At 36.8% G+C, this 26606-nt stretch overlaps 1 protein-coding gene across 7 annotated transcripts in view; it reads right to left on the bottom strand.

Annotated features, from left to right (window-relative positions):
* The window catches only part of TENM2 (teneurin transmembrane protein 2), a 700085-nt gene that overhangs the window by 95456 nt on the left and 578023 nt on the right, over nt 1–26606 (bottom strand). For 5 of the 7 annotated variants that reach the window (XM_074838107.1, XM_074838110.1, XM_074838111.1 and 2 more), the window contains 3 exons: nt 25379–25584; nt 17091–17286; nt 14245–14346 (listed from right to left, as the gene is read on the bottom strand). In XM_074838107.1, the coding sequence (XP_074694208.1) occupies nt 14245–14346; nt 17091–17286; nt 25379–25584 (504 nt within the window). Of the gene's footprint in view, nt 1–10313; nt 10347–14244; nt 14347–17090; nt 17287–25378; nt 25585–26606 lie in introns of all 7 variants that reach the window. The other 2 variants (XM_074838105.1, XM_074838106.1) reach the window with 1 other exon arrangement.

The following is a 26606-nucleotide window of genomic DNA, read 5'->3' as shown; positions in this document are numbered from 1 at the left end:
AGGCTTCTTCAGAGCCCAGACAGACTGTCAGAAGACACCCCGTATCAAGTCAGTATTTTTCAATATAGGTACCACAGAATTTTGTGGTGAGATGCTCATAGCATGTTGGTGAGGGGAGTCACTGGTCTGGATGGACAAAATTGCATCAAGCTTGTTAGGGTACTGTTTGAGTAAGGACCAGAATGGTTGTATCCATAATGCTTGTAAACCCTAATCTTGCATGTAAACCAGATTCTTACCACAAGTTCGTGCACATAAAAGATGAACCTGACTTTCTATTCACAACGTAAGCAGTAAGGAAAATTAGGACTTAGTGTTGAAGTGCAAGTTTAAGGCTGCATTAATAGAGCACTTAGACACCATCTAAAGTGCCCTTATACCCTAAGTACTGCTAACTATTCCATCAACCAATTTTAACAAGATTATCTGAAAAGTTAAAACTCATCGAAAATCATTCCTTGATTGAACACATAATTAGACAGATTCGTGGAATGAAAATCTACAAAGGCTACTATACACAAAGAGATATCATCTACTATAGGAAGTTCTAACACAAATTATCTCTAGAACCAAAAGAATTTACTGGAGAAGCATCAAAGACAGGTATAATTTTTACTCTTCCTCAACTATCTGCTGTATGACACCATCAGAGCTGAAATCCTGGGTAAAATGGAGTTTTGGTCTGAGCCATTACTTCCATAATATGACCTCTATACAATTAAACACATTCAGAAAAAAAACATTCTGAAGAGACACTATTTATACTCCTATGAAAGATATGTTCATCCCTTATTGAACTGTACAGAACTTTATCACACCTAAGAAAAATAAAGATTATTTTTAGCTGTAGATGTTCCTGTTTAGGAGGAGGAAGTGAGTTTCAGTCCTGAAACTTTTGCTAAAGAAAACAGATTAAAAGAAATGTGCCTGACAGCACACACTTACAGACTGCATAAGGATCACCTGTTCTGTACACGTGGTGACTATACTTGTGCATCTAATTCGTCTACATAACCATAACTAGTATGATCCAACAGTGGAGGATATGTACTAATATTAGCATGCACAGCAATTGCTGAGGTTTACACAAAGCGCACTTGGGGTCAGACAAAAACTTGGTTCTACTTCCAAATATATGGACACATTTTGAGTCTTCTCATCAAGAAGAATTTTTTTGAGTCTGGTTTGCCCAGACAATTCTTTGCTATACTCATTAGCACAAGTCAGGTCAATGTCCCTAAGCTTGGGGGAAGACATTATGTATCACGAAACAGAGTAAATGTTTTTCAAGTCTTTAATACAATTATATTAACATTCCATAGTTGTCTCTCAAAAATCATCTGAACTTACAGATTGGGCAGTTTTGACAATGCTCTCTGGACAGAATTGCACAAATTCCTAGTTATATAAAAAAATTAAATGCACACTAGTATAACAGAAATCAAGTTGTTTCACTGACCACCAGGAATTGTACTGAAGACAGATGTAGGTCAGACTTCTTACCAGTGAACCTTCTGGGTGAAGTTCCTCTAGGGGATAATCAATTCAGACTGTGTAATAGCTCACACTTGGACTTTTAGCAGAGATTAAGTTGCTACTTCTGAGAGATTATGCATGATTTTGCCAGTATATAAAGAAGATGGATTACTGTTTACAACCTTCTAATCTGAAACCAATAAATGCATTCCAGGTCAGCTCCAAAATGGAGTAGAAATAAAGGAAAGATCCAAAATCAATGTCATCTACAACTGCCTGGTTCCAAATACCTAAAAAATATGAATAGGGTCTCATTGTGCCAGCCTTTTCTCTTTTTGGTCTTTATCTTGGTGCCACACATGTAGCATTTAGTCTACAAATGCTAATTTCTCTTTAGTGGACAAATTAGATTAAGATGTAAGCAGGTGAAGATGTATTTTACTGATGTTAAGACCTGAATCCTACTACAATTGCATACCAAAGCCCTGAATAATTTTAGATTCACTCCAAAAGCTACAACCAAGTTCTTGCCTACCGTCAACGTCCTAAACTGAAGTTATACCTATTTAGATATAAACAATCTTAATTTCTAAATGGCTTAAAATCCACAAAACCAAAGGAATTGCAAATATTTGAATTTTAGAACATCAGCCCAGTTATTTAAGAAGTTAATTTCTGAAAACCTGATTCAAAATGTTGGCTCTAGACTTTACATTATTATTATTATAAGCAAGATAGTACTGAAACATAACAATTTATCACATCCCTTGTTACACCAAGTGTTTGCCCATAAGATATTTCTAAAATTAAGGAGACATTAAATATGAGTATTCTCATTTGTTGTTTAAAAACACAATTGTTTTGTCTGTCAACACTTTCCTTCATATTTTATGTTTAAACCTATATTAAACAGCTGGGCGCACATTTCACTACTTGTCTGCCTGCCTATTAGTTTTAACTGGAGTTGATTTATGGATATGAAAATCTGAAATAACTTCTAAGACCACTCCATGGTTTACGCTGTTTCACTTTTACTTGTTTAAACTATTTTTATGTTACTTCTCTGGTAAGAATCTAGCAAACTTAGCCCAAGAAAATCACTCTGGAATGGGAGATTGAATGAATCCAGGACCATTTTCTTTCATCTGTTCTTTATGCCTCACAGGAAGAATGGTGTTTGTCTAGACTGCCTGCTTGTCAGAGATCACTAACTTCTGTCAGGTTGAAATATTCATAAGAACAGTGACAATTAGGAAGATCTAGAACATCTTTTAGGTTTCTCTAAGACCTTGTGCTCTTCCAAGCAGAAATAATTTTATAGAAATTCACCCAGAAGCAGATGAATGAACAACTGTTACTGACATTATATGCTTTATTAGTTACTTCACGAAACTGTTTACTTTGACTACAGAACATAAAAATAATTTAAATGATTTAATAGTACTGCTACTCTATGCTTGCAGGCACCAGGTCAGTATTAAGATGAAATATACAGCCCTTCATAGTAGTCATGCTCTGCAATCCTTACTTCAGTTGCCCAAACCCAAGCCTTTCCAAGCTCCGTTGTCTAGCTCTGTCAAACTGCACATTAGTAAGCAAGAAAGAGATTCACAGAAGAATTTCTAGAAGGACAAAAAACCCATCAGGTGTGTCAAATCTCTGACATTCAGAAACCATTTGGGGAAAGCAGCACACGCTGACTTAAGCACTAAAGTATGGATGCTTTAATTAATCCGGGGTGAATTTAATTGCTTTAGTTAAGTGGAAATCGGGTTAAAAATGATGCAGAGCATGCTGGGGTGTGTTAAAAACATGACATATGAGTTGGATGAATCGATAAATTAAAAGCGCACAGATGTTTTAATTAAACCCAGGAAAGTTAACGAAGATCACTAGAGACTTTTAAGCCTATGATTAATTCAATTCATTTAAAATACCTGTAGAGATATGGGGATGCCTCCATTTTGGGAGTTAGAGAAGTTCTCAATCAATAAGTACTTAAGCTGTTCTACAAAAAAAATGGCAGGATTTTTTATAGAAGTGACTGAACAGCATTAATTGCACAATGAATATTTACATTCTTCTGAACACTCAGCAAACTTTTGCTTTGGCCAAAATTTATCAAAAAGGTCATAGTTTTTCTCATTGCCTTCAGTGTGATCTTATCTGTCAAAAAGAGAACACTTGCTGTTCCCTCCTCTACCATTCTACAAAGTATCTATTTCTATTAGATAACTGCTTTGCTTACAACAATTACAAAAATTCTATGTAAGAAATATGAATATGTCTTCCCACACTATCTAGCAGCAACTTCCAGAACCATGGCAAATTTTTAAAATTATCTCTTTGGGGCTGGTCACTTGGTACAAAAAAAATTTTGCTTCATGAATAGACCCTTATATTTTTAATAACAATAACAATGCAGTCTGTAAGAACAGGGAAAATGAAAATCAAGCAAATGTCAGATACATTGTAACTAATTTAGTGGTATATTGAAAGGGCTGAAGCCCCATTACTGCTAGCACGAAGATGAGCTAAGACAATCTAGCTAACCATCAACAAAGATCTAAGTCTTAGTTCTTTAAAGATACTGCAGTCCTGACAGGGGAGAGAAAAAGCCCACTGTACCCTATCACTGGAAAAGCCACAGTTGAACACAAAAAAGATTTTCAAGTGGTATAAAACAAAGTACAAATTGGAGACAGAGAGAAAAGATGACATTTGAGTTCACCTAGACACTTGAAAAATCAGTTAGATGTGCCAGGGTTCAAATGTCTCAAGGACTTCCCCTTCTCAGTACATTTTGGATTCAACATTTCATCAGCCTGTATGTTCCCCCTCCACTACTGCACTACCACTGCAACTATCACTACCTATATTAAAGGAAAGATTGTAGTTCTCCATCCAGTACACTAAGATGATTTGCAAAATGGTAGACTGATTTGCAGCCAACTCAGTTAGGTTCCTCCCTATCTATTACATTGTTAAAGAGCAGCATGGTTCAACTTATTTTTGATATGCATCAATGCATTCAAGGAAATGGAAGTTGCTCTGCACTGGTTCTGGTTTACCACAGGAGAGTGTGACTGATCTGATTGCCGTATATTTTGTGCCTTTGAAAATAAAGAGGAAAAAAAAAAAAAAAGAGGGAAGAACTCTTTTAACTCTCTGCATGATACATGGGATTGGAGGAAAATGTAGATGGTGGATACAAACGTCCTGAAAACATTGCCTTGCAATCTAAAACTTTTTCTGTGGGAACTAGTAACACTGAATCAGAGCTGTGAAGTTCCTACTTTAGATATAAGCAGTGAAGTTGAGACAAGAACATGCAGAGAAATAAATTTTACTTTCTACCAACAGATGGAAATAAACAGATGTTGAAATTGACTACTGTCATAGGCAAGCATGTACATCTTCATTTGTATGTCTTGATAACTTCATCACTGCAAAAACTGAGGAGGAAGGGAAAACTAAACTATTTCAGAGGTTTCAGTAGCTATCTCAGTGGAAAGAGCCAGTGAGGAATCAAAGAGATGATGCTTCAAGCTCACAAAAAGCTGCAATAAGGAGAAACACCAAATACCAGAATTATCCTTCCAAACATATGTGTTGTGATTCATAACAGAGAAGCACTAACAGCATGAAGTAATTTATGCATCTAGAAAAAGACATTAAAAAGTGAAATATTTCTTCAAATATTTTTGGTAAGATTTTACATCGTTCCCAGTGAACGGTGTAAAAACTTACTTCTCTGGTAATGGTTTAGCTCTGGCTAAATAGGATTGCACCCACAGGCTGCAGCATCCAGGGTATTTAAAACCCAGACTGCTTTGGTCTCATTTTAGTTACTACTATTTGCCTTATTAAATTTACCAGAAAAGATTTAAATCATAACATGATTAATTGTACAGGTCCACGTTAGCTGCAGATATTTAAATGTTTTCCTACATTTGAATTAGAAATCTTTTTGTTTGTTTGAGAAAACAAGGGGGATGACAGCTAACTGAATTTAGTATCACCCAAATAGGGTCTAAATATAGGAAAAGATCTAAATTGCAGGTTCAAATCTAGATGTAGATATGAAAAAAGTTATGCATGCCGAAATCTTACGCTGTGATTTAGGGCTGTTTCTGTTATTCAGGGACAGCAAATGTCTAAGGATCTCTTAACAGCTGTATTTCTATAATGTGATTTACAATACTACTTAATCATAGTTGCTTCAATGACATTTACCATCATTGCAAGGACTCCAAGATGATCCCAACACAACTGCAAAGACAAGCTCTTAGAACTTAATGAAATAAACAAACACCACTACAAGTCCATGGAGACAATGCAATCTAAAAACCAAATGTAGATTGCAACACAATTAAATAAGGTAACCAATTAAACACAAAAACAAATTACAAAGCATGCATCACAGTGAGCACAATTCAGCTCAGCAGAGTATAGTTAGAGCAGAGAGATTCTTAGTCAGCAATGGAAGTATTATAACATTGGAAGACAGATTTTTTTGACTTGCCAGAAACTAAACGGCACAATGGTTTGTGTTCTGCATGTATTTGTATGCATGTCCACCTCCTTGCTGCACTGGGAACCTTTTGAAATATTCTATTTATTGGAATGCCATTGAAACAGAAAATATTTGTGCAAATAGATGTGCTGTTGCTGTGCATATATATGAAGGGAAGAAAGATAAAGTGAAGTAACTGATAATAGAGCGAGCTTTGAAAGCAGCTGTGAGAGATCAAATGAATGTACCCATCTTTTAATAAGTATGAGAATTTTACTATAATGCTGTTGAAGAAAAATCCATTAACAAGATTTTACTGTGTTTCCATATTTTTTCCATCTTGAACATAAGCAAAGCAAACTTCCTTATCACACTAAGCCAATAAAACTTGGTTCCAGTTTGTAGGCCTCAGCTACAGTGCTGTGGCGCTGTCCTTGGTCTCTAAATTTCTACAGGTTGGATAATGAGTGATCAGATAAAGATGCACTAGTGTTCACTGAAATCAGAGACTCATAATTACTTACATGCCCACTTCTTTTTACCTATCATGTTTTGTCCAGCAGTGGCATTAGCAACTTTTCTCAGTTATTCCCCTCCTCCTTCCTTACTAAATTCCTCAGCATTCTCCAGTTTTTTCTTAATCCTTTTAGCTTTGTCTTCGAAATTTTCTGCTACAGAAATAAGTCTACTTTCTTGGCTGCACCACTATCCTGCAAGCTCTCTGGGAAAAGGAGTCATACATAATTTCAAGTTCATATGCTGGAACAGGAATTTAGAAACATATGAAAGGGCAATGCAATCCACAGGCACAAGTTTGGCTGTACGTTTGCTGGCAGTTTAATATAGAAAACAAATGTTAATTAAGTTGCTATACTAGATGTAAGTATTTGGTATATTTAACAACATTAAATAAATATCTTTATTTTTTTTTTAAGCATTTTTGCTGCCCTATAAAGGCACAACTATAACAAACAGAAGGAAGGACGTGCTTCTAAAAAACAGCAGCATCCCCACTTGAAATTATTCAGGAAAAGCTCTTCTGTAGATAAATCCTTCATAACCCTGAATTCAATGCTGGAATCAGCAGAAGCCATAAAATCTTTAAGAACAATGAGAATTGTCAAAATCCATATTTTTAAAGTCCATTTTCTCAAATATTCACAATGTTAAAAGTAGCTCCTGGGTCCTATTTCAATTTTGTAAATAATCCCTTACAAAATATGCAAAGGATCTGAAGCACCAATTCTAACCCAGCACAGGCTAGGGAGTAAATTGAGTACTCTTCTGTCACCATCCCATTACTAATAGCACATACCTTGCAAACATCTGCTAAGCCTCACTTTTAATCTACAATGTACTATAGGGACAGGTACATATTTTTAAAGAGTAGTGAAATGTTAGGATGCTAAATGTGTTGTAACAGAATTTTAACAAGATATCTGTTACAGAATTCTGAAGTCCAGACTCTCCGCTCCCTTGTTTTTGCCTCTAATCTCCAACAGAGTTCATGAGGATTGATGAGGAAAGCTGCAGACTAGAAATGATGGTTCCTGTATTTTATTCCTTGTCGCGCTACTGACTGTGTGCCTTGAGCCCCTTTTGGAGCCATGACCACTAACAATCAGAAAGAATTCAGCCTGTAACCCTTTTGGTTCTTGGCTCCTGTTTAAATTGCCAATTAGAAGAAGTTAAAGTGGTGGATTTTGTGTTGGCTCTACTTGTCTACCTGACACTGGATCAAAGCTACTATCTCATTTTATGCAGGCAAGATAGCAGCTGATAGACAGCAATGACTGTCAATCATTGTCAAACCAGGTTACATGTCCATTTATTTATTCCGTAATTATTTTAGGCACAGCTGATGGCGCAAAACCCTCTTCAGGGTGTACTGCAGTTCTGTAGAACTAAGGAGACTGAGGGCAGACAGGCAAGAACTGCCCTGTACATAGAACTCATTGAAAGGCAAGTGAGGACATGATCCGTTTGCCAGAAATGAAAAACATCTGCTAGTAAAATAGAGACTGGGAAAACAAGAAGAAAATTTATAACAAAGGCATTTTAAGGTACTGAGTCAGAGAGGTGGAAACTGCTGGAGAGGAACATTGCCAAAGACAGCCTTGTCTGTTCAAGTATCAAAATGATGCTTCCACCCACTGTGAGAAAAGATTTGAGTGACAAGCCAGGGCTGTGCTGCTGCTGCAGCACATACATAAGTTGGCACACATACATACATAAACACACAAAACCCAAAAACAAACCCACCCAGGAAGAGATACTAAGGGAGAAGCTGAACATGCTGAATTTTGTCAACTGCAAGAAAGGATGTGAGATATGTGTGGGTGACAAGTCATGAATGCAATATTTCCAAAGAAAAACACACTTTTTTTTCTTTCTTTTTTTCTTTTTTTTTATGAGTATGGTATAAGTGATGAGACATGCTATGATTATGAACACATAAAACGCTTGCCAATGAAGTTGTTATTTCTCTAATTCCTCTTTTATCTCTAACCCACCACTTCTCAAGCCCTCCCCTGCATTCTTGCTCTATCACAGTGGACAATACTATTGTTCTACCTGACATTAAGGTTCATAATCTGGATGTCACTTTTGACTCATCCGTTTCCTTGCCTCACATTCAGGCTTTGACAAAGTCTTACAGGTCTGTTCTGCATTGCATCTCTTGTCAGAATTCTTGCCCTAGCTTTCAGCAAATAAAATCTACATCAAATCAACACCTTTTTCTTCAGTGTTGATAAATTCAGTCTTCTTCAGTCATGCCTGTGTGCAACAGTGCTGCAAAAATCACATTAATCTGTTAATCTAACCTTCAGCTATGTGGCTCTTCTTTCCCGGTCCTGTTTCAGGTCCTTTCCTCTTATCACATGGAACATGAACTTCATGATTCAACTTCATTTACAGACCTGCTTCACCCAAGACTGCTCACTGCTACAATTCTGACCTCAACCTCTCTGTGACTTAAAATGCTTTTGAAAGTCAAATTTAGAAGGAGCTTTTTTGAGCTCTTTCCTATGCTTTGTCTCATTTGGAGGCCCCATTTGCCCTCCATTATCCACATGATGTTACCTGTCCGCCCCATTATCCCTCTTTAAAACCGCCTTTTACCACAGTGTTCCTCAAAGCTGACAACAGTCACACTGTTGGCGTGTTTATAACACTGCATATCATATTTTTTCCTTATATCTCCACATCTGTCGATTGCTTCCCATTCATTCCCTTTCAACCTGTATTGACATGGTAAATTCCTGGAGGTAGATGCTGCTTTTATTTGTTTTGCTTGTAAAGCACTAAGCAAAATAGATTAGCTTTAAAAGTACTATTGGTCATGACCATCTCCTTATAATACCATAAAAATGGCATTTTTCCTAGACTATTGTTCTTTGCCACTCTTTTCTCTGCCAAACCAATCTGCTTTGGGTATTGTCATGTTTAAACCAACCTACTTCACTTGTCTGATTTATAATCTGTTATTGCATAAATTTGCAGTGAGTCACTTGAATAGAACAAGACACACATTCACCAGAGGACCTGAAGTGCTGCCTCATCATGGGTCCCATCTCTTCTGTCAGGCTATGAACATGTGCAGGACAGGCAAAGGAGGATCACCTCTCCCTTTCCCTTCAAAGTCCAGTGAGCTTCTGTCTGCTTGCACTATTTTCAGTTCCTAAAATTTCTAGCCAAGTTATGAGGGCAAATATGGTTTTCTTTACTCACATAGCGAAGAAATACTAACTTCTCTACATTACCAGCATATGCTGGACACCATTCATTCATATGGGTCATGTGCTCTACAGCAATGAACGGAGTACTGAATTATTCAGCGAGATGCTCTCCAAAATTCATGTTTTACCCACTGCAATCACTTTGAGAACCTCTTATGCCACTGGGAGCATGGCACTAAGAGAATAGTTTCAAGCAGAGTATTCAATGGACAAAAACCCATTACTTTATGCACTATTGCCCAAGCAATAAGCCTCTGAATAACCTCAGAGCAAGAAGAGTCCCAAACAACTGAAATTTGAATAACAACTGAGAAAAAGCAAGAGTTGCTACTTCTAGCAATTATACCTTACTTACCTAATAATTGACAGCTTTTTACATTTTTATACAGAGATTAACAGTACACACATAGCAAAGAAAAAGGCAGTGGTAGGAACTCTTATTGTGGTGCGGGCAATCATCAGAAACAGCAAATCCATTAGAATAAATTTAAAAAGATATAGACTACACTTTACAGCTTAGTAACTATTTCAAACTAAATAGATGTCGCAAAAGAAATAAAAAGAAATTTTAAAAAACCTACCCTTCTTTTTATACTTATTAAAGTGGCGCCGTCCTTTGCCAGTAAGCCAAAAACAAACAGAATGAAAATAAAATAATGAAAAACCCACACAAGGAGAACAGGAAAAGAAACTGCGAATAACATAAATCTGAATCATTAGAGTTCTTAAAATCAGATTAAAAATTCAACTGATCAAACATGGTACAAATTTCTGGTTTAAAAAATCCAAAAGCCTTCAATCCATTTAAGATTAAAATATTAAACATGTTTCTTATTACATTGCATAATCAACTAAAAGTATCTGCTAAATGGCAACTTCATGGCAGCTGACATGAGCTACTTGAATCAATGTTTTTCCTTCTTTTACAAATTGGACACCAGCTCTTAACAGGCTATGCTCACCATCGCAATGCAGAAATCCCATGTGATGGTACACTGTTTCACCTTTTCAGATTAGCTAAATATGCTTATGATGCAAATCCTAGTATTTTAAAATGCAAAATTAAAGGAGGCTCTGAGCACATTTGCTGAACAGTGCATGACAGTGTCTTTGAAAGTATTTCTGTTAAAGGAGTGGAAGAGTTGCATGCCCTTCAAATATATTATGAGATGAAACGAAATTATAGCGAACTCTGAGTCACTTCTAGGAACCCAACTTGTTGTAACATTGAACTCTACAAATGGTGAAAAGCAGGACATGATGAAGGATGCCTGCTTGCAGATTTACCACAGAACTTGGCAGCTGAAAGACCAAACCATTATCAGACATTAACAGTGGAAACACTGAGTAAGAAGGATGTCTTGATATACTTAGGTGGTTATGTCATAGAGGTTGCAGAAAAGTAGAGATGAATATTAAAAAGTGACAACACACCAAAATAACATAGCTGCATGTCTCATTCTTTAATTGATCCTTGGTCTTAGCACCACTTCTTACCAATAACTCCTACGGATGATTGTGGACAGAAGGTTACTCACAAAGCAGTTCAATTTACAGCAAATCTTCCACTGGCTTTAACTATACACATTTTCTTTATCAGGATACATAGCCACCCACTGAATAATCTTTTGATTATCAGACTTTCTTTTTCTTTATATGCCATATTTTATCCACACAAGATTAAAATGTATCATTACCTTTTTTGTGTGTTAGAGCGAATTCTTAATTAGGTTAAACTCCAAATGATTTCAAAGGGAATCCTGCCTGAGCAAGGATGGAGTAAATCTGTTGGCTACCTGAGAATAAGTTATTTCCATGCATAAGGGTGAGAAATGAAACCCTGCAGTATTGGGCTAGAGTGTTTCAGAGGGTGAAATTTCCTCCACTTCAGTCAGGGTATGAGGATGTATTCTGGCCTGTGGGTTGGGCCAAAAGTTCATCTCTTTCTAATAATTTTCAGGGCATTTTCCTGGAGCTAATGGATCTGAAGTCAAATCTGTGCTGTCTTACAGATTTCTTTCATTTTTATTGTTTAGAATTACACGGATGGAGTAAAGCAACAGAGGGAGTACCTGCGCACTGTCTGCAAATAGTTTGCAGATGACTTGTCTCAAGATTCACTGCTTCTGATGCCCTCAACATGAGCCTTTTAACAGGGGATTCACTGGTATACAGGGTCATGCTTCGTATCTATCAAACTTGGGTTTCACCCAATGTAAAGCTCTTTGATGTGTTATCACATGAATCAAGCTCTAAAAGCCATCTGAGGAGCTTTTTCACATTTTCTCCACATTTCTCTATTTGAATCTTGCCTCAAATTATTTTACAGTGGAGAACCGAGACATTGAAAGATGTGTTGCTAGGGAAATAATAATTTAAAAAATCAGATGCAAAGAAAATCATTATCCTTCCATGTTTGTGACAGCTTAAATATATATTTAACGTTATGGAAAAAGTATATTAAACATGTGTCCATACATTTAATATGCTGCAAAAGATTTAATTCTCTATCTCATTTTACTGTGTTTTACCATGCATACAATCCCAATTTTGATTTCTGTCTTCTGAAACAGCTCTCACATGAAATCAGCATCCAAGTAATCAGAAAAATCTGTGGACATGAGAACAGGCATGATAGTGCCTGTGAAATGGGTGAGGCATACAGCCCTTACACCTTAACTCAGTCGCACACTTCTGGGTATGCCTCATAGTATAAAGATGTGCAGCTATGCACTTGCACAGAAACACGAGAATTCTGTCAACGCACCCATTTTGTCATTTTATGTATTTTTTCAAGCTTCTTTATTCTTTAGAAATAGCATGATGTCTGACAAGAAAACAGTAAGAGTTGAAAGAAGCTTCCAAGAAACATTTCTGCTTTTGTGGGGAAAGAGACAACACAGAACGGACAAAGCAGGAAGCACAGGGAATGTACTGAGGGGCAGGAGAAGCCTGACAGATAGTTTGACAAGTAACCTATGAAAAAGCTATTTATCTGACACAGACTGAACGAAATATTTTCTAGCATTAACATAGAATACAGTGTTACACAGAAGTTCCATACACAATGCAGGATTACTCCACAACTCAAAATGCAAATGAGTTGATTTAATGGCCATGTATGTGTGAAGAGTGGCAGTGAAGCACACAGTCACTGCATGCATACTTCCACAGGTTAACACCACAGAAATGCATATAGCTGTCAATGTGTATATATAGCACACATTATCACACCATTTACTTTGTCATATACAGATACCTCCTCTATATATTTGCCAAGTGTCTTAATTTCTCAGGTAATCAAACAACATGCACGCTGTATTTGAAGCATTCCATAAAATGAGTAGGGCTAGCACTGAAATAACATCATTAGATTTCCAAGGCCCTTGGAGTCTCTTTTTTTTTTTTTTCTTTGTTTTTTTGTACTGGGGCACCTTCAAGAGCCAAATATGGAGACACATAATGAAAATTACTCACTCCAGTACAACTATAACAGCTATTCAATGAGTATTTCATAGACACGCATGGGTATGCTGGACGCCACCCTGCTACACCAGTGAAAGAGGTGGGGCACAACAAACTGTCCTCAGGACTGCATCGGGAGTCTAAGAAGAAATGAGCACATTTCTAAGGCCCTTCGAGGCATTTCAAAAAGCTTTCAAACACCAGACTTTCCCCCCTTGAACACTAGCAACCCTATCCCTGTGGAAAACAATAGTAAACATATGATATTGATAGTGTGCCTAAAACTCACACAAACTAAGAAGGAAACAAATTGTAAAATGTTACAACTGTGCTCAGGAACAGCAGAGAACACAACCAAGTCATTGAATTTAGACAACGTATGTGCTACTAGCTGTATAAACTACAGAGGTCCTCCTTTATGCATCTTTTCCCTATGACAGCTATCCCAAACTCTCAGAAAATCTTAGTAAATTCATACTGCCAATCTATAGATGTCTTTTAGATTTCTGTTTAATCCTTGATGATCGTGCATCTCCCAGTTTTAGTTGTTAAAATTTACAATTGACTTTTAAGAAAAGGTTTATTTTAAGACCTTATCAAGTCCTACTTATTCTCCTAAAAAAGGCAAACTTCCTTTGGTCAAAGAATAACTGTATATGCAAGAAAGACGCTGTGTACTAGAAGTAAGGCTCAGCCAAGCCAGAATATACATTACATGCTATGGAGGAAGATAATCAGTATTCTGTTGCAGATCAGTTGATGATTATCAGAAAGCATTGATGATAATTAATCCACTTTTACAGAAAATAAATCTTTTCTGCCATTTCCGCCTACTACTTTTGACACAAAAAAAGTTGTAGTCATGCAAGCTCATCAGCAATGTAGCAATACTTCCGCTTGATCATATTTAACTAAGAGATCTAAGAAAAAAAAGCGCATATTGATCTATTTGAATCTAGCTTGGACCCATGTTAACTAGCAGGCACTGTAGATCCACACATCACAAACACACACTGTGGTCGTTTGTAAACACAGGGAAAATGATACCTTTCGCACAATCTGCTCCATGAAATCCTGGAAAACAGTGGCAGACACCTGATACACATTCGCCATTCCCATGACAATTACGTGGGCAGTCTTGCACTGAATCTGAAATACAAGCATCACAGGCACATTAGTTGGTTCCTATTTAGGCCACAAATTCTTTGCTCAATTTTTCTTCAGTTTATTTTGTCTTCAATACTTAGAAGAACAATCCCTAATAATATTAACACCACAAAGATCTAGTGATATACTAAAGTCACATATTAAGCCTCTGAGCACCATTAGAACTCAAAGTCTTCTGATAGTGCTCAAGTTCTCTGTTCCAACAGGTAGACAGGACTGCCTCTTAAGACCTCTACAGCTATGTTTGAATTCATATTATGTAGCAAACATAATGCTTCATCAGGAAAATCAACAATCTCCATTTTGCAAGGAGACTTTGATCTTGCACAACCACTTTTCCAGGTGAGAGTGGTTATCCAAAGGAGTGTATCTTCTTTTCCTTCTACAGACATTTAAGGTCTCATTAATTAAACTGACAGAAATATCTGCTGAACACGACAAAGAGGAGCTCCTTTCCTCTGGCAAATATTCTTTATCCTAAAAATAAAAATAATAAAAAAGGTGCAACTAGCTATGCAAGAAGATGAAGATGATGTCTGTAAAAACAAAGGACAAGGTTTAACACTAGAGTTTAAGTGACTGACTGAAATGTTTAAGTGACTGACTGAAAATGGTGACTGAGAAGAGCAAGCACACCAGCCTGATGATAACATTTCAGCTGTACCAAAATACTTATTTTCCACAATTTCTGTTATTATTTGGATAATATATAAATTACTTTGCATAATAACAACCTAGGAATAAAGTTCCAATTTTGAAATTAATTCTTAAAATCACTTTCATTTGAAAGCTGTTGGATTTCAGAGGAACATATTTTCAACACTGAATTATTGGGACAAAAATCTAACTGGAATGTTGTTATTCTTCACTATTACTCCCTGTTGCTGTGGGACCTGTAGTCCCAAACTAAATGGCTGTCAGTCCCAGACACCAAACAAATATCAGCTGTACAACACAGAAAATGCATTTTGGATTTGGAACTCGCAGAACCATACAGAGTATTTTTTCTGTCAAATTAAACTGAAAAGAGGAAAAAGATTCAAGTACAACTTTAAATCTAATTTCACAGTTGCAGGACACTAAATAAAAAAACTCTAAAGCAAGTTTTCAAAGAGATGTCATTAGCTTGGCCTCTTGAAATGATTCACGTAAACAATGAAAAGAAAAATTGAAATGTAATGCACAAAGATATCAATTTGTCTCATGAAGAAGCTTGTCTATAGATTTATTCATTACTTTGCTTCACAGCACACGAAACCATTTTCTATGTATTCAAAATCATGGTAAATTTAGTATTGTCTGGGAGTTAACATCATTTCTGTTATTCTTTCTCCTCTCGCACATCAGAGAAACTTTCAGCTGTCTCAGATCCTTTGATTATGAAATGTCTGACACTAGGTGTGTGTGTAGAAGATCCTCTGAACTGGATAAAATACTGTACTTTTCTCTACAGGGCAGTCAAACTACTATTATTGTGCTATCAAGTAGTCTACCTGACTATTAGACCTTTGATGCTCTTGAAAGCTGTAGCCTAGACCAGGCAACTTTTTTAAGGACAGCTTATCATACCTGAAGGTTTTCTAAGCACAATAGGGGCATAACAAGATATAAGCACAAATGTTCTTGTTTTGGGGCAAACAGAAAAAACCTTCTAAGGCAAATATGCAAATATATATATATATCTTAACATGCATAGCACCTAGTGACTCTTACAAAGTTATGGAAGAAAAATAATTTTTTCATCTTAACTGAGGTTAACAGAAGCAATTATATTCATACTTAATGTCACAGTATTGGCTATCGTCCTACACCCTTTGGGACTTAAGCCAACAAACTGAATTTTATACTAATGTAAAAGGAAAAAATTAAGCTTCATATCATTTATCAGACAAGACTGGAAAAGATCTCCAACTATTTTTCATTAAGCTTAAAAACTCACTTGGACTTTTTGCAGTTTCTCTTTCTCTAAACTAACAGCGATTACAGATTTATACAACATAGTGTCATTTAACACTTCAGCAGTCAGGACAGAATACCACATAGACTATCTCAGAATTTTTTATGCCACTGTGACAAGATACTCAGCAAAGTTTATTAAATGCTTCAAAGTTCAACAAATCTTCTAATAAAGCTTGGAGAATTTATACTCAGTTTGATTTTTCAACTAAATGCAACCCTATTCTTCTAACAAAACTGCAGGCTTCTCAGATCATAGGCTAGATGTTCTTCTGCTCTTGGTTCCACCATGTTGAGGAAATGACCCATGATTAGGCGAGTAGTAAGCTGTAAAACAGCACGGGGATAATTAACTGACTCAGTTAATGTCTGGAGTGACTGCAAACAATAACCTCATTCGCAGGTGTCAGTTTCTTATGCTGTCTATTCCACTTGGGTGTAAAGAAGCTTCTCCAGAGAAGCAAATAAGAAGTATACAAATGACAGAGATAAGGGAGAGGAATATTAACTGGGGAATGCTTCAATCCAGACTGAACTTATCTGAGTCTTGTTTTCCAGAAGTAAACTCAAGATCTATGGGAATGCTAAAATCTTAAAAGAGAAATCAGCAAATTAAAATCAGCACCCCATTACAGACTTTTTGACAGAGTAGTGTTGAAAAAAAAAAAGCACAACATAAGGGTTATGAAGACTGCAAGAAAGTATTATGACTTTAAATAAGGGAAGGTATGAACAGAGAGGAAAATTGCTCAGCTTGTGGGGATACCTACCCAAAATAACTGTACTGAAAGAGACCACTTCTTTGTCCTTGCCATCATTGTAAAATGCCAGGTGCCACAAACCCACATCCAAGTACTGAACAAACACAGCCTCATTCTGAACAAGGGTCTGAATACTTCGACGTTCCCGTGGGGACTCCACCACACTCCATTTCTCTTTTCCATCCAAGCGTTCCATGAAATCATACTGCAGGGTAAACAAAGAAGAAAAAAAGAAGAAAAAAAAAAAAAAAAGAAGAAAAAAAAAAAGAACACAAACAAACAAAACCCCAAACAGACCTGAATACAAAATGATATTTCCGCTCAAAATCTGACATTATATTTTATCTTCTATCTTGTCATAAAAATGGTATTTCTGGAAGATATGTAAATGTGAAACTAATATTTACTAGTCAACCATGGAACACACAGAGATTCTGTGACTCTTATCCTTCCTTAAACAGTGACATAGAATTATGCATCTTTGCTCTGCATAGGTGATAAAAGAAATGTACAAATGGTATTTCTTGACAGCCTGGGTTTTCAGAAAGAAGTTGAAATCAATGATTTGACCCATCAAATTTTAGGTTCCTACACAGCCTCCAAAGCTGGAAACCTTCAACCTATGAGAGACACATCCTTTTCTAAGCAATCACCCACAATAAATTCTTGCTGCAAGAGGAACAGAAGTCTCGGATGTAGCTCCAGACATATAATTGAATGGGAGCCCCCATAACGTGAAAACAAACAGGAACAGCACAAACAGGAAGTGTATTTGTCTAACTAAAAGTGTATTGGGTAACTCAGCACCCAATAAAAATACACTGTACAAGTTTTACATCACGGAGTAAGAGTTGCTTACCTGAGTTTGTACGTGGAACAATCAGGGGCAAGTAGGATACCAAAACCAGAGGGAGCATGGAAAGGAATAACACAAATCAAGTGGCTGAAGGAATTGAACATATATTAAGGAAAACTGAGAATTTCTGGTTGGATGGTTTCCAAGTAAGGTAGAACATTACATTAATCTTTCGAAAAGGGATCAAACAGAGCAAGTGATTATTTAGAGTATAAGAGGGATGGCACCATTAATGGCATGAAACTAAAAAAAGAAAGAAATTTAAGATGAATGTCAGATAAGCTTCCCATCTATTAAGCTCAGTAATAGCCTCCCAATGGAGATGCCACTGCATCACACAATTAAACAGGACTGGAAGAAATATTGGTTAATCTACAACAGGGAATAACTCTGCATAACAAAGCAGCTGGACTAGCTGTCCTAATAGGCTTTTTTTCTGTCTTTAATGTCTGTGATTCTGGAGCTCTCAAGCTGATGCTATGCTCAACTTACTAGCTCTCATAGACTCTATCTAAGGGAAGCCCTTAAGAAACAACAAACACAATATATCTAATCTTTTGATAGTTGTATAACAAGTCCCCTATGAAAACATATCTTGTTTTAGACACATTTATCTATGTAGGAGTAGATAGAGATAGATAGACATGTCTAAAGAAAGATGTATGTGTTCAATAAAATACAGTAATAGTATGTGCTTGCTTGCCAGTAGTTTCATTGCATTTCCCTCCGTTATCTCTAGCACATACAGTCTGTGCTTGCGACAGCTATGAGAAAACATACACCTTCACTTGCTTTCAGTTTAAATAGAAAACTGTAATCTTGCATCCTAAACAGACTAAACATCCACAGAGGGCTGTCTTGCATGCTGTATTCCACTCATTAACAGTGAGTTCTAACAAATAACACACAATATGCAACAAAATAGGGAAGATTCTCCCTTCTAGTAGAAGAGACAGACAGATGAACTGATTTAACACTTTAGTGCCATACTACACATCTATTTAAAACCGGGATATAAAAGCTAACCTTTATCTGAAGTTCTGTAACAGTTATATATGAGCAATATAGAGTCCTTGATACACTTACCCTTACAACAAAGGGAGAAGTGTGGAAGTACTATTACTACGTGTTAAACGTGCACCAATATGCAGTCACGAAGGAAATGCATGGCAGGGTAGGAATTTGAGCTCAGGTCTAATAATGTTGAAAGCTACTGTCACAGTAAGTGCAATATCCACTCTTTCTTATGCCTTTAATTGTGGGAAAGAGTAGGAGAAGTGGAATAAAAAGTTTCATCAAACTGTTAAGATCAGATTGCCATCCACTTGATCCTTTTTTCACACAGGATTTTTGCAGGAGAAGGTAAATCAGGTAAATTAATACATTTAAGCCAACGCACGCTAGAGATTTAGAGAATTCTGACATGTCAGTAACTTTCAGAGCCTCAGAGGTGCCACACACACATCTATCTCTTAAATCAATGACATTTGGAAATATTGCTAAAACCTATCGTCTAACAGTCAGAGGTTAAGGACAGACTCATCACCTCCCTGGGAAATGTTATTACTCGGGCAACATCTTGGGAAAAAGAAATCTTGCTCCTCAGAACAATCTTTCACAAAGGGTCATCTAAGGAAGTAGCAATAAAAGCTGACATTTCTCACTGGCAACATGCTGTTCGTCTCTGCTTGTGCTGGCAGGTTCCTCTGCCACCCCTCTGTTTGATGCTGATTCTACCTCATATAGTAGAGAAGGCTCAGCAGTTGGCAAGATCGAAGGGGAAGAGTATTCAGGCTGAAACTGTTTGAAGTAGTTTTAGCTGCAGAATCTCTTTTCACAATGATGGGGTGTGACCTAGTGAGAGCAGGTCCCTTGGCACGACTCCCCATAAGGCTACAATTTTAACTTCAGTGACGTTAAAACTGGTATTGCCCCTCTTTAATCAGACTATGAAGAACTACTTAATGCTCAGACAAAAGCAAAATGACTAAACCTGAATACCTCTATGAATTCTGACACGTCGGTAACTTTCAGAGTATCGGAAGTGCCACACACACATCTACCTATCTCTTAAATCAATGACATTTGGAAATATTGCTAAAACCTATCGTCTCAGTGCAAACTGATACAAAATACGACAAGACATTTTTATCCCTCTTTGGATTACTCAGGACTGAGGAAAAAAGAAGGAATGTTTCTCCTGGTGGTTCCCTGGGTGTACAAATCTGAATGTGTCAGCAAATACTAGGTATATGTACCCCAAAAATCTAAAATCCCTGATGGAAGGGTCACCAAGACAGTACTGGGAATTCATAACTGGATAAGATTTCTTCATACGGTTGGCTGAATCGTAATTTTGTTTCTTGTGGCCCTGTTGATTTTCTGATTTACCGCAATTGCATGATTAGTTACTTTTATATAATGTTGTGCTGAAGATATCACTCTTGCTTTAAAACTACTTATTGACAAGTATGCATAGATTAGAAGACCGATCTAGGAAAAGAATGAAAGTACTTTCATGATTATTAAGAAGCAACTGTGGAATTTTTAATCTAACACACACAACTGTTAAGGAAGAAACAACTAAATCACATGAATTAGGGAATGAATCTGTCAAACCAAACGAAATCTCTGAAGCAATCTGGAAGTTTCACTGACTTTTTTTTTTTTTTTTTTCTTTTTAGAGGATGCTTTATATTTCATGGCTTCATTCCAAAAGTCACACAAAAATGGCAAAAACTGGTCAGAAACAAAATGCACCAGAAATTCCAAATGACTACATCTTCAGAGTTCAATTTTGCAGGGGGGAGTACTTACTATGATTAAAGTTCCATATAAGCAAGTGATTTGCCAGTGTACTTCTCTAAACAAATTCCAAATTCACATTCTCAGTGAGTTTTTTATTTTTACCACATAGCATACCAAAACCCTATTGCATACTTTTATTTACAAACCTAAATCTCCTGCTAAGGTCTTTCTGGACAATTTGTTTTTATATTTCTCCATTCAGTGCTTTCAATTCTCAGATGTGTTTTATTCATAGGCTAATAAGGACTTTCTTTTTCCGGTAACCATGGGGAGTCAGCAAAACCGTTTTGGAACTTTACGTGTAGGGTAGTGACTACATTGCACAATGCCATCCATATAGCACAGATCAGCTGAGCCCAGTTGCATGCAGGGAGTGAACTAGTTGTGAAAGCACAGCAAATCAAAGAGAGCTTGCAGGGGTCAAGACTGAAACACAGAGAGCCAGCATAATCTTCATTTTTTTTCTTAGATTTGAAAATATTTGTATGCCACCACAAATTCCCTAACAATGTCTGAAGTTAGGAATTGATAAAAAAGATTTCTTAGAGCTCTTGTCTTAATAATGGATGCCTAATCAAATGGAGGTGGGAGGGAAAAAAGGCAAAAACATGTTTGGTGTTGTGGCTAGCATTTGTCTTTATGCCAAAGCTCTGTAAGACCCAGGCAGCCAAGAAAACATATGTCAGGGAAACTTGTTTGCAAAGTGCTTTAAAATTAGTTTTCCATAAAATCCAATTGGTAATTATTCATTAAAATACACCCATGAAACATCTGATACCCACAGTGACAGCCAACTGATTTCTTTCAACATTGGAATGTGACATAACACAACCAGTACAATGCAGCACAGCATTCAGTAATAACAGCACAGCTGCCATCAGATAACTTTAAGGTGGTCAGAGCACCTAAATGTGTTTGAGCACTGGCTGAAAAACAAGGTAACACTGGAGGTCCCCAGCTATTCAAGTTGTTTCAAGTAAAGCCATTTCCTGTAGTAAATGAAAATGGTTTTCATTTTGACATGAAAAATTTTTAAGTATAAAACACTCTGCTGGAAATTAAAACAATGCAACTCCATGCATTGCTTTCTCCAGACATTACAGTGATGTTTTTATAAGGTTACCTTATTTCATGCGTCATTTGGAATGTTCCACCAATGTGTAGCAACATCATAATTGCTGTAAGCTCTGCAGAGTCACTTCATGCATTATTTGACATTTACAGTTCATTTTCTATACATTATCAATTTTATTAATATGACTATCTTCTACTAATTTGCTATTGATCATTCAAGCCTGCAATGTGCATTTTGTTATTTCTATGTATTACTACACAGGGTGGAAGAATTTTGCTTAAAAGTAATGTATTCCTGTTTGTAGTCGGCTTGCCACTCAAAACTGCATTTTTGCCTCTCCCCTAGAGCTCCATTCCCTATGCACATGGCACACAGTGCTGCTTCTAGACAAGTTTACAGCTACATCAGTTTGACTGACTAAACCAGGCATTTGGAATATTTGCTAAACAGTAATACTGAGAAGGTTAAATCTCAGCAGGGCTCTCAGACAGGAACTGCATCTTGTTGTCTCAGGTTAATCATGTACCTAATTTGCTGATTATTGACTTGCTCCCACAAAGGATTTTACTTGGCTTGACATACCAGCACTGATCAGTGATGAACTGTCAAGTGTAGTTGTTCACTGCTTTACAGCTCATGTCCCTAACCTGCAGAAACAATTATTTTAAATTTCAATTTTGAAATATCGTCTGGTGTCAACTTCAGAGTATTTTCATTAATACAAAACCATTCTGCTCCTTTCTGTCAGAACAAGGCTTGTTTTCACTAACTCAGGTCTGTAACAGCGTGCCTTTCTTTTCTAAAATTACTTGTCTTGGTAGCAGCTTGGCTGATTTTTGATTGCTGGGCAAAAATGCCAAGCGATCTTCTGCTGTACCACCCTGTTGACAAGACCAGGACCCTGCATGAATATGGGAAAGTAATTCGTCAGATTATACCGGTGGATTTCATTAACTCCAGTTATGGAAGAAGGTTGGAACTGCTTCATCTAAAGACTGGAAGACAAGTTCTCTGAGGAGGAATTCAGCTCAGTAGGAAACACCATTGATATTGCTCATTATTTAATTTAACAGAAAGGTCATGAAATTTATAACCTATCCACGTAAGGTGGAGTGAAAGAAAGATGAGAAACTTTGCCTGATCACAGTCTTCTCAGATGAGATCATAATGAAACCTAGAACAAATACATTTGATCACAGTGCAATAGAAATTAAAAATCAGATTGAAATAAAAAAAAATATTTTGTACTACCATCCAACTGGATTTCTTGTAAAAGATACAGGCATACCTCCATCATGTCTTAGTCAGACAATTACAATTAACTTGTATTTATAGCAAACCTTGATGATTGCTTATGAGCTTTTGTTGCCCTAAGTAATTTTCTCTTCATGATTTATACTTTTGTTTTGTTTTCTTCAACTAAATTGCTTTTTTTTTCATGGTGAAATGATAGGGGAAGTGAGCGCCAAAATTCTGAATTAAATGAGACATGCTTAATGAATTATGCCACTACTTCACTGCAATGGCTAAAGATCCATAGACATAATTTCACCCTCAAGACAACGTATTGAAGCATTACAGCCAAAACCAAAACATTCTTAAGAAAGGCTCCCACCCTCGGACATATTATTTGTGGGCATCTTCTGTGTGGCATGGATGTCTAGAAATGGCTGAAAATTAGTCAACAGCCCTCTACAATTTCCCCCATTTTTCTAGGCTTTGTACAGAACTTCAGGATGCTGTATGCTAACCTCTGTCTATATGGAAAACTGACCATTTGCCCTCTCCTCCTTGGGTTGTGGACTGCTGATCTTTATTTCTTACCAGTCAGATATATCTATTCAATAACTCACAGAACATTTTAAAACAGCATACCACAGGAAGTTGATGGAGTTTGGATAGTCAAAGCTCCTTGTTCACAAACTCTTAGAAGCAGAGATCATAAACCCATGTAAACCCCTTCCCTCCTTTCCTCCCAACTCTAAAGATTTTGGTCCTCAACTCAGACTCAATTCAGGCAAGAATAAGCTCCAAGGAACAAGAGGCAATGCAGAACAGTTCCATAAATTTGTCTCTCATTGGGAAGCAGATCCAGAATTCAGTTAATGTAAATGCAGTTTTCCCCAGAAAATTAATTGGTTCACTGTTTGTACCATGAGTTTGTGCATACACATGGACACAGTTCGCTTAGGGTTGATATCTTCTTGCAGGCAATATGAACATACTTTCCCTATATGGTAATATGTAGCAATGCAATTATGTTAAAGCCTCTGGGATTTTAGCTTAGATCATGCATTTTAACCATTTATGTAATTGCAGTTTGCTTTGCCAAATGAAAAAAATAGCAGCAGTTCTTTGTAAGTCAGGGCAAGGCATCTAGAACTATTAAATGAGGCTCTCCCAAAAGGGATCATGGAGATCTACATTTGTTTTTTGGAAATCATGTACTAAATAAATCATTTTAAGTTTAGGTGATAATTTCTGAATGAAGAACCAATTTTTAGCAGTAAGGATATGCATGACGGAAGGGGTCCTTTCCAAAAGCTGGTTGCTATTTCTGCTTCCCTTGCGCTCTAAAGAATGGAGGCTCTTTCCTTTTAGTATGTGTAACTGCAAATATATTATTTCTCATTACAGTTCTAATCTAAGTAAATGGGAACCCCTCCATTCACATTAATGAGTTTTCAATATAACAAAAAAATTTCTCTCTGTAACAGAAAATATAGCTATATCTTCTCCCAGGGAAAAAACTAAAACACCCACTGCACAGCCCAGAAGAAAAAGATAAGTCTGGTCTTAAGTCTGGTCTCACTAACTGTAAAACTATCTTTTCTTACAGCTCTTAGCTCTGTACTACAGGGTTACTGTAAAAATGTGGTGTTACTGAGTATTCATCTTTGAGGCTGGTTAGAAAACAAGAAGAATTGGGTTTCCTAACTGCAAGACTTGCCCCATGTCCCAGTCACATATTACACCTAAATACTGTCCTTGAAGGAAAAGTAGTAAAATTAAAGCTCTCAGACACTTGGCCACTGCATTACGTTCCCTAATATGGCTGGGTAGCAGTGGTGCCAAGGTCTGTTGCATATCCCAGCAATGCCATTCCAACAGCCTGTGGAGATTAAAACTTCTATAAAGATAGAAAATCATATGTTAACATATCTAGCTGTACATGCATTCCAACTGTATACAGTGCTTTGATACTGTGAGTTTAACCAACACACTCATCATTTTTGACTGGTATGTAACTGGGATAGGTTTATCCCAATCAGTGCCAAGATCTTGTCAGAGATTTAAAACCTTGAGTGCCAAACTACTAGTTATCTTAAAAACCTGAAAGGCAAGAACATCATTGATTACTTCTTTTATCAATGTACTGTTGAAGTATGTAATAACTTAGAAATCTTAAGATCAGGGCATTCAGTTAAATGTCACAAATTAAGTAATTCCCAGGAATCCCTAAACTTGAGCTCCATAAACTCCAGCATAAATCTAACACAGATGCTCTAAACTTTTGCATTTTGACATTTAAGGCCAACAAATACATTGATAAAGTACCTGGGCATGTGATGGTGGGAGTCCTCTTCTTATATAAACACCAAAAAGAGCATCCTTCCCTAAGGATATGTTGAACTTCAGGAACTGTGGCTGGCTGATATGGATCTGAGACCGCCAAAAAACTCCAGGGGGCACTTCCTGGGTGACCCTGCGGCCAACTTCGGTTTCTCCGCTGTCTATGCTGCTATTCCTAGCAACCCATGGTCCTATAAAATAAAAGAAAATACAAATCAAATGAGATAACTGCTTTTAATAGAGGTATTTTTATTTATTCAAGGTGAACATCTGTGGCAATGCTACCTTTTAAATCAAACTTTAACTTTCTTATTCTGATGCAATCTGCCTGCTGTTTCAATCAGTATGTATGAGTTTGGCCCCTGTATTTGAAGTAAGAAGACTGTGAACCTTTTTCTGTGGAGTATCTGCAATCTTCTAAACCATCCAACCCTTTAATTCTGCAACTGCTCTTTACTGATCAAATATAGTAACAGTAGAAAGTCAATTAAGCACATACAAATCTCCCTGTGCTCTTTTCAGTTGCATTTTGTATGCAGCCAGGGTATAAAAAAGTTATCAGAAAGGTGAACCAAAGGGGTAACTTTAATCTAAGTGAACTGATTGAAAATTTTTATTACCATTGTTTTATATAGTAAAGTAGTCCAATAAACTCCAGGTCATAGACAAGAGAGTTGACAGAAGAAATGAAATGCACAGAAAAGGATTTAGAGGACAGCTTCTGTACTCTAACATGCATCTTCTCCTTGAAAGAAAGTTAGTACAACTCAATGTGCTGCCTTTTAAGTTCTCTCTGCCTCAAGCAGGGACTATCTACAAGTCTTTCTCCCTTGCGCTGTGGTTAGTTAAAATCCATCATTCGATGGTTCTTCAGCATGCATTCTTGAAGACAAGGTACAAGACCTTTCTGGTTGAGTGCTCTGGCTTCCAGCCCATGAAACAGTCGACCTTTAAAACATGGTGCAAATCCCTTCTGTTCTCAGCTGAACAGGATGTTTCTGAGGCTACACATATTTTAACCATGGAGGGCGATACGTGAAGAGTTAGCAGTGCTTTCAAGCTACAGTATGTAGCAATGTTTGATTTTGTGTTCCATATTCCCAAACAACATGGTGATAAATCCATTTTAAAATTATTACAACAGACACTATAAAGACCAGAAAACCACAGAAAATACCTGTTAACAATCACAGAAATTTAAATGTACCATTAA

Source organism: Strix aluco, chromosome 13 (assembly GCF_031877795.1).
Source record: "Strix aluco isolate bStrAlu1 chromosome 13, bStrAlu1.hap1, whole genome shotgun sequence".
Taxonomy (NCBI): Eukaryota; Metazoa; Chordata; class Aves; order Strigiformes; family Strigidae; genus Strix; species Strix aluco.
This window is presented reverse-complemented; position numbering and strand designations above follow the sequence as displayed.